The sequence below is a fragment of the Rosa rugosa genome, chromosome 1, assembly GCF_958449725.1.
Source record: "Rosa rugosa chromosome 1, drRosRugo1.1, whole genome shotgun sequence".
Taxonomy (NCBI): Eukaryota; Viridiplantae; Streptophyta; class Magnoliopsida; order Rosales; family Rosaceae; genus Rosa; species Rosa rugosa.
In genome coordinates, this window is record NC_084820.1 from 33,526,594 (window position 1) to 33,536,148 (window position 9,555).

Consider the following 9,555-nt stretch of genomic DNA (forward strand, 5'->3'; position numbering starts at 1 on the left):
GCCCTCCCAAACTTAGAAATTTTTTTTGAAGGAGTTTTGAACTGAGTCAAGTTGGGAGGCTCAGTCCCACGCCTGACTTAATATATTAGAATCAACATTATGCACCGAGGGTGACATAAAATCTGGACCTCGAGCATTAGTACATGAGTCCTTGTAGAGTACATCCTGAATAATAACAGGAGACTCATCTAACCATACATTATTAAGAGAATTCGAACTAGTAAGGTGAATTAATCTAGGGTAAATTCCTCCTATGGTACCTGAGGTATTGCTACTTGGACAGTTTGATACCTGATGTATTAAAGGGGACAGTTTGGTACCTGAAGTTAGACTCTGTTTGACACTTTGGTACTTCTGTTAATTTTTTTGTTAAATGTAAGGATAAAATTGACATTTAGAATATATGTATAAAAACATGAGTTTGTGGGTTGATTGCCATTCTTCATAATTTTATAGGTATGAATTAATGTTTATGAGTTATGTTGAAGGTGAAATATTCGAATTTTATGTTAAAAAAAATATAATAATCAGATTTTTTTGGGTACTATTATCTAGGAATCCACTGATTTTTCCTCCAAAACTTGGATTTTTCCTCCTCTTCATAAACACAATGCGATGATATTATTTGGTATTATTTTAGGTCTTCATCATTTTTTGGGTCATTTAGGAGAAAATGAAAATGAATTAATGCTTTTGGGTTATGTTAAAGTTGACATAATTGAATTTTATGTTTAAAAAAATTTAGTTGTACGAGACTAGTTTCAATGGAGTACTCTCATGGGTGTTCACTATATGATTACTATATTTCTTAAACATAAAATTCGAATATTTCGCCTTCCTTCAACATAACCCATAAGCATTAATTCATACCTATAAAATTATGAAGAAAATCAACCCACAAACTCATGTTTTTTTATTATGTTTTTATACATATATTCTAAATGTCAATTTTATCCTTACATTTAACAGAAAAATTAACAGAAGTACCAAAGTGTCAAACGGAGTCTAACTTCAAGTATCAAACTGTCCCCTTTAATACATCAGGCATCAAACTGTCCGAGTAGCAATACCTCAAGTACCATAGGAGGAATTTACCCATTAATCTATTAACAACATCATTTGCTTTGCGGAAAATATTCCTAATTAACTTGAATAGAGCCCAAGCCTAGATTGATCTATTGGAAAGTTCTTTTAGCGGATTTTGTGATATACAAGATCCGGTAAGATATGATTTTCATTGACAATATATTCTTACATAATTTTAAAAACAGCCCAAAAGCGAAAAAAATCATGACCCAGTTCGCTACTTGGCTTGCAAATTGCAAGTTGCCTTTTCTTTTTTCATGAGAGCTCTTGTAGCGGTTCTCATTACAAGAGCTCTCATTATATATATATATATATATATATATATATATATGATGTTAGAATTTTGTACTCTAAATTTGGCCTACGATTGGGAAAAAATAAAATAGAGATAAGAGTGTAAAGTAGTTCGGACAATCAGACCACATTAGTCACTAGTCTAACAGCAGTCAACGCAATACAGGAAAAATAGGATATCATATTTTCCCAGTCCCACTTATCATCTTTTCCTGGCAACTTATTTCTAAATTAGGGTAATTACTGTTAACAGCAGTAGATTAGGATTATTTGATAGTAAAACACGCGCCTAATGACGAATATAATACAACTTTAGTTGATTTTTCTAATCACCAAATGAATTGTTTAATCAGAGCCCTGACCCTCCCATCATTTTCTTCCCTTTCCCATCCTTTTTTTAACTACTCAATTATTTTAATTTATTTTTAGATTTCTTTTTTAAATAGCCCAGCCGCCCAGAACAGCCACCCAATTTGCTCTCTCTCTCTCCCTCTCTCTCTCAACAAAATATCTACCAACACAATACTACAACCCCCCACATCACTCCATTTACACAAAAGAATCTCTCGCAAAAACAATAAACAGTAGTTCCTCCTCCTCCTCCTCATCTTCTTCTTCTTCTTCTTCCTCTTGTTCATCCTTTCAACAGCAAAAGCAGAAGAAAAATCCACAGAAACGAACATGGAGAAGCCATTAATATTCTAGTGCTTCGTCTCTCTCAATCAGTCTCTGTCTTAGTTTTGTTTCTTTCCTTCTCTGAGTGAGTGAGTCGTCACTCGTCGCAGACAACCCTAAAACAGTATTTCTCAGAATTCAAAATCGCCAGAAACCCAGCTAAGCTCCGTGGATCCATCAATCATGAGCAGCCTGGAAGACTCTTTTAGATCTCTGTCCCTAGACTACCTCAATCTCCTCATCAACGGCCAAGCCTTCAGTGATGTCACCTTCAGCGTGGAGGGTCGTCTGGTTCACGCGCACAGGTGCATCCTGGCTGCCCGGAGCCTCTTCTTCCGGAAGTTCTTCTGCGGGCCGGACCCTCCTTCTGGGCTTGACCCGGTGTCGTCTCCTGGGTCGTGCAGGTCGGGTACGTCGTCGTCGACGTCACAGAGAGGGATGAGCAATTCGCAGGTAATACCGGTGAACTCGGTCGGGTACGAGGTGTTCTTGCTGCTGCTGCAGTTTTTGTACAGCGGACAGGTCTCGATAGTGCCTCAGAAACATGAGCCAAGGCCTAATTGTGGGGAGAGGGGCTGTTGGCACACGCATTGCACCTCAGCCGTCGATCTCGCTCTTGACACTCTCGCCGCCGCTAGATCTTTTGGTGTTGAACAACTTGCATTGCTCACTCAGGTTTGGTTTCTCTCTTTTAATTTCCATCATCACACACTGTGTTTTTCACTCTCTGCTGCTCCTCTATCTTTTTCCTTTCTCTCTCTCTTTCTCTCTTGGTTTTTGTGTGAGTGTGTGATGCAGTGCAGTCCAGTGCACTGCAGTCTTATGTTTAGTGGGCTTTGGGAATTACTGCAATGAATCCTTACTGCAATCCCTTTCTGGGTTTGGTGTTTGGGCACTGCCAAAACTAAAACATTTACTTTTCTTTAATTTCTCTTTTTTCTCTCTTTAATTTTTCTTTTTTCTCTCGTTGTGGGTTTTCTCTATTGTCTGAGGGTGAAGTTGGGTTTCGCTTTCCAATCCCGAACTTCCTTTATGCCTCCCAATTTGAACTTTTAATCTCAACCCTCGTTTACCTTTATATACAGGGTGTTCATTCTTCTTCTTCTTCTTCTTCATCTTCTTGTTTCCTAGGTAAAGTTAGTGGTTGGTGATGTTCTTGTAATCGTTGTACAACACGTTTTTTCTTAGATTTCATGTACAACATAGATGCTCCAAGTTTCTTGAATTGGGGTTTTTTTTTTCCTATCTTAGAAATGAGCATCCATGTCTTTCTAAATTTAGATCTTGATACGATCCGGTCTTGTCTTTCCACAGTAATCACTAGGAAATCTTTCCCAAACATTCACTTCCCCCATTTGGTTTATCTCGTCAGGAATACAAAATTCAATAAAAGGACCACCAACCCCATAATTTTAGCAAACACATCCCATCATCACTTTTCACTATGCACATATGTCTCTCCCCTCTTTCTCTCTCTCTCACTAATGCCTAATGGAAGATTAATTTCCTTTGCTTTTGTTTTTTGTTTTTTTGGTGTGTGGCTCTCAGAAGCAATTGGCTAGCATGGTGGAAAAGGCGTCGATTGATGATGTGATGAAAGTGCTATTAGCTTCCAGAAAGCAGGACATGCACCAACTCTGGACAACGTGCTCTCACCTTGTTGCCAAATCTGGTCTCCCGCCGGAGGTGCTCGCCAAGCACCTTCCCATCGACGTAGTGGCCAAAATCGAAGAGCTCCGCCTCAAATCCTCCATCGCACGCCGCTCAATGATGCCCCATCACCACCACCATCACCACCACCACGACATGGGTGCTGCTGCGGATCTCGAGGACCAGAAGATTCGTCGAATGAGGCGAGCATTGGACTCATCGGATGTAGAGCTGGTCAAGCTCATGGTGATGGGAGAAGGCCTAAATCTGGACGAGGCACTGGCATTACACTATGCTGTCGAAAGTTGTAGCCGAGAGGTAGTGAAAGCTTTGCTTGAACTCGGAGCAGCCGATGTTAACTACCCGGCTGGGCCAGCTGGCAAAACCCCACTCCACATTGCCTCTGAAATGGTGTCTCCGGACATGGTGGCCGTGCTCCTCGATCACCATGCTGACCCCAATGTCCGAACCGTCGACGGAGTCACTCCACTCGATGTGCTTCGAACCCTAACATCGGATTTTCTCTTCAAAGGAGCTGTTCCCGGACTGACGCACATCGAACCCAACAAGCTCAGGCTCTGCCTTGAACTTGTTCAATCGGCTGCTCTTGTTCTTTCGCGCGAAGAAGGCAATAACAATGCAAACAATTCTGCTTCTAATTCTTCGAACACGGCCATCTATCCACCGATGAGTGACCATCACGATCATCATAGCAGCGGCAGTGGCGGCAGCAATATTAGCCTTAACTTGGATTCGAGATTGGTGTATTTGAATCTTGGGGCAACTGGGTCATCCACGGCTCAAAATCAAATGGGCTCTTCGAGAATGGATAGTGAAGATCATCAACATCATCATCATTCTCATGGTAGACAAGGTGGCTGTGATCCATCAACAATGTACCACCACTCCCATGACTTCTAGGCTCGATCATGCATCCATTACTTATAATATTGTCGAGAGAAGATTCATGAAATATTATTCTATGGAAATTAATTAATATTGAATTTTATAATCTTTTGGTCCATCAGTCTTTTCTAGCTCCTTTCTCTCTGTGTTTCTGTGTGCTTTGTTGTCCGTGATTTTCTTTTGTAGGCTAGCCTCTTTGGTTGATTCATCATTTCATCATATGAAATGGAATGTCATTGGAGGTTTTGATTGATGAGGACATACAAATACAAAGTTGGAGTAGAAGCTGATCAGAATCAATGATCAATCTGGGATCGGTATTACTTTTATTTTTTCAATCGCTTGCTTCTGAGTTCTGATCAGTGAGATCGAGTCGCAAAGAGGAGATCGACCATGGAATGGAACGGAATGGAATAAATGGAGACGCAGGTCAATCTTTTCAACCCTTTTGTGTTTTGGCTACGGCCTGTCATAGTGTCATTTCATCTCATCTTATTTGTATTTATTGATCTATCTAATTTCATCGCTTATTTATTATGGTCCTTATATTTTCTTTGTCCCCCACCCACCTCTCATCATCCTCTCTCCATATTATATATTATTATTCTTATCATATTTTCAAATACAGAAAAACTTCCAATTTGCTAATATAATAAAATGGTAATATATACGTTTGTGATTTGATGATTGAAATAATAATGTGTTTAATGTTCTTGCAAATGACCAAAAAGAGAAAAGAAAGTTTTTCTATGATCTCTCAGAAAGTGTAAATCACACCACCATTATGGTAGTGTTAAAGAGTGGGAATATCAGCGCACAGAGAACTCATAAATCTATGATTGGAATTTGGTATCTTATGGTAGGGGGTGGTATCTTATTAGATGGTTGTTAGGTCTAATTAATACAATACTGTCATACTGAGGAGTTTAAATATATCTTTGGACACGCGTAGGGTTCTTGATACACAGAGAATTGTGGGGAAATGAGCTGTCTCTTCCCAATGATAATTTCTTTTTACTTATCTCTCTGTTGCGACAATAAAGCTCCCAATAGCTATAAGGATCTGAAGAAACTTTGGTTGGCTGTGGTTTCTGGGTTAATTAATTTTAAAGGACGTACGAGAGAAAACTCATGGCCCTGCGGACAAAATGAGTGGTTGTCTGTTGCATGAACATGAAAACACACAAGATCAGAATTACCAAAAAACTATTGGGATTAATATCAAAATCTGTACTAGCTATCCGGATTCCCTCTATCGTAATCATCTTTTTTGTCTTCCCTTGCCTCATCGATCTGGGCCCTTAGTGCATACAGGACGTGCTTCCGCAAAACAAAACAAAACAAAACAAAACAAAACTTACAGCTAAAAACCCTAGTTTTCTTTAATCTACTTTTGTCTATATCTATTTATTCTACACCTATATGTGGGTATATATGTATTATATCCTTGTGTGGTGGTCACCTATCGGGCTTGGCTAATAGCTACGTACATTGTGGGCTGGCATTAAGATCCAGCATTAATACTTTTTTTATTTTTCTTTCCACGCTTTTGAATGAAAGTTCTTCAACATTCCAGCTAAAGGAAGAAAAATATCTGTAAAGAGCAAACTGGTTTTCTGCATTTCACTCAGTAATATGTGTTGTAACATTTTAATATTTTGTTTATTATTGAAATTAAATTTGGGTGAAGTTATTGTGTGTTTAAATTCTGAATTTATTTTGAATTTTATTTTGTAACTCATGGTGTTTTATTTTGATTTATTTTGGGTTTTAATTTTTGTAACCTATGACATTTGGTTACTACCCTATTAATTGTAGTAATTGTAGGGAGTGTCCTAAGAGCCTATAAATAGCACCATTTGTTGCATGCTAAAACACATCAAACTTTTACTCAACTATTCACCCATCAACCTTCTTTCCAAAATCCCCCAAAAGAGTCTTCTTTGATTTTTTTGGCCAGAGAAATGTGTTCTTTTGGTGGAGCTTTGGGTTCCTCCAATTTGTGCAGATTGGTGTGAGCCATACAACTTGTTGTTGGGCTGTTGTATCCTGGAGGGGACAAGTCAAGAGATTTCTGGTGCACCGGCATTGTTCCGCAGAGGGCTTGAATCTCCTTAAAGAGAGCGAAATACCCGCGCCTCAGCCTATTGTCAACGAGTTTCTCATATAGAAATTATAATTTTATTGTAATTTCACCAACAATTTTAAGGAGCTTCAACAAGATGAAGCGTACTCAAGAGAAACCGTTCGACAATATGGGAGATCTCAATTTGAGAAAGATGAGTATAACTATTATTTTTTATCTCTTGACTTATTTCTCATATAATGCTTATGATTATAATGAACTACTCATTGTTATTCAAAGAAATATTGAGAAGTTTTGTAGATTAACTTGGAGAGAGTTCAAAAAATTCATGTGTCACAAACAAAATGAGATTTCCTTGGAGACATTGATCACTCGCATCCGCGTTGAGGAGGAAGCAAGAGGTCAAGATGTTCTTATGCAAGATACAAACAATGACACCTCCAAGGTAAATTTAGTATCTACCAATAATAATATGCCCAATGGTCATTTTCATAAAAATTCTCATATGCAGCCAAAGAAGAAAAATATGAAAAACGTTGGTAAACCTTACCAACAGAATAAAGGCAAACCAAGCTATGTGAATAAGAACCAATATCCTCCTTCAGAAAATAAGCAACAATATACTTGTTGTTATGTTTTTGGCAAAAGTGGGCATATTGCTCGAAATTGCAATTATCAAAAACGTGACGCTGTTCCTCAAGCTCACGTCACCAAAGAACCATATGTGGCAATGATAACTGATGTAAATATGGTTCAAAGTGTTGAAGGATGGTGGGCAGATTGTGGTGCTAATAGGCACATCTGCTGTGATAAAGATTGGTTCAAGAAATACACTCCTTTTAAGGAGCCCAAAACAGTTATGCTTGGAGATTCACATACTACTCATGTGCTTGGAACTGGTGAGGTAGAACTCAAATTTACTTCTGGTAGGGTGCTAACTTTGAAAGATGTGTTGCATACACCCTCCATGAGGAAAAATTTGATGTCTAGTTATCTTCTTAATAAGGCTGGTTTTAAACAAACTATGGAATCTGACCAATATGTGATCACCAAAAAAAGTGTATTTGTGGGAAAAGGTTATGCTTGTGATGGCATGTTCAAATTGAATGTTGAGAAGAATAATAAAGCATCTACTTCTGTTTATATGCTCTCTTCTTTGAATTTTTGGCATGCACGTTTATGTCATATAAATATTAGATATGTGGGAATCATGAGTAGCTTGGGTTTAATTCATTCAGTGCAAAAAGATTTTGAAAAATGTGAGACTTGCAGTAAACCAAAAATTACTAGAAGACCACACAAAAATGTTGAAAGGCATACCGAGCTCCTGAAATTAATTCATACAGACTTGTGTGAATTTGAGGGAATTTTAACTCGTGGAGGTAACAGGTATTTTATCACTTTTATTGATGAATGTTCTAAATATGCTTATGTATATTTGTTGAAAAATAAAAGTGATGCTTTTGCTAAATTTAAAGAGTTCCTCCTTGAAGTTGAAAATCAATTTGGTAGAAAAATTAAAAGGCTCCGAAGTGATAGAGGGAGAGAATATGATTCTTTTGAATTCAATTCTTTTGTTCAGTCTTTAGGAGTGATTCATGAAGTTACTCCACCTTATTCACCTGCATCTAATGGTGTGGAAGAAAGAAAAAATAGAACTTTGATTGAGTTAACAAATGCCATGTTGATTGATTCAGGTGCTCCCTCTAATCTTTGGGGAGAAGCAGTTTTAACTGCTTGTTATGTGTTGAATAGAGTGCCACATAAAAATACAAAAATTACACCTTTTGAGGTGTGGAAGGGGCATAAACCAAATTTGGGTTATCTTAGAGTTTGGGGTTGTCTAGCCTTTGTGAGGTTAACTGACCCTAAAAGACTAAAATTGGGTGCTAGAGCTACTACTTGTGTTTTTGTTGGATATGCTTTAAATAGTACAGCCTATAGATTTCTTGATGTTGAAAATCATGTTGTGATTGAATCTGGTGATGCAATTTTTCATGAAGAAAAATTTCATTTTAAATAAAAAAATAGTGGGGGTCAAGAATCTAGAGAAAATGTTTTTATCCAACCTAGTTCTTCTTCTTCTAATTTACATATACAAGAAACTTATGACAATGAACCTAGAAGAAGTAAGAGAGCTAGAGTTGAAAAAGATTTTGGCCCTGACTATTATGTTTATAATATTGAGGAAAATCCTATTTCTTTACATGAAGCTTTATCATCACCAGATGCAATTTTCTGGAAAGGGACTGTGAATGATGAAATGGAGTCTCTAATTTCTAATAATACTTGGAAATTAGTAGATTTACCAACAGGGTTTAAAACCATTGGGTGTAAATGGGTCCTTAGGAAAAAGCTCAAACCGGATGGAAGTATAGATAAATATAAAGCTAGACTTGTTGCTAAAGGTTTTAAGCAAAAGCTGATCTAGACTTTTTTGATACTTTTTCTCCGGTTACAAGGATTACATCCATTAGATTATTGATTGCTATTGCTGCAATTCATGATTTGATTATTCATCAAATGGATGTGAAAACAGCTTTTCTAAATGGTGATTTAGATGAAGAGATCTATATGGACCAACCAGAAGGTTTTATAGAACCTGGTCAAGAGCACAAGGTATGTAAGTTATCTAAATCCTTTTATGGTTTAAAGCAGGCTCCTAAACAGTGGCATGAAAAATTTGATTCCTGCATGATTGAAAATGATTATAAATCAAATGAATGTGACAAGTGCATATATTATAAATCTTGGAAAAATTCACATGTTATTATTAGCCTCTATGTGGATGATCTGTTAATTTTTGGCTCAAATTTGCATGTAATTGATGAGACAAAAACTATGCTTAAGAGCAATTT

General features: G+C 37.4%; 1 protein-coding gene across 1 annotated transcript; it reads left to right on the forward strand.

Moving 5' to 3' along the window:
- The first annotated feature begins 1,873 nt into the window (after nt 1–1,873).
- Nucleotides 1,874–4,727, forward strand: LOC133724710 (BTB/POZ domain and ankyrin repeat-containing protein COCH). The gene is made up of 2 exons (XM_062151534.1): nt 1,874–2,730; nt 3,604–4,727. Exons 1-2 carry the CDS (start codon nt 2,239–2,241, stop codon nt 4,624–4,626), a joined length of 1,515 nt encoding a protein of 504 aa, XP_062007518.1. The 5' UTR covers nt 1,874–2,238; the 3' UTR covers nt 4,627–4,727.
- Nucleotides 4,728–9,555: the final 4,828 nt, after the last annotated feature.

Bases quoted from the DNA above. Each gene is read 5' to 3' on its own strand.
- LOC133724710 (XM_062151534.1), top strand. From the start codon at position 2,239: ATGAGCAGCCTGGAAGACTCTTTTAGATCTCTGTCCCTAGACTACCTC. The intron at 2,731-3,603 runs GTTTGGTTTCTC...TGTGGCTCTCAG, and splicing joins AACTTGCATTGCTCACTCAG to AAGCAATTGGCTAGCATGGT.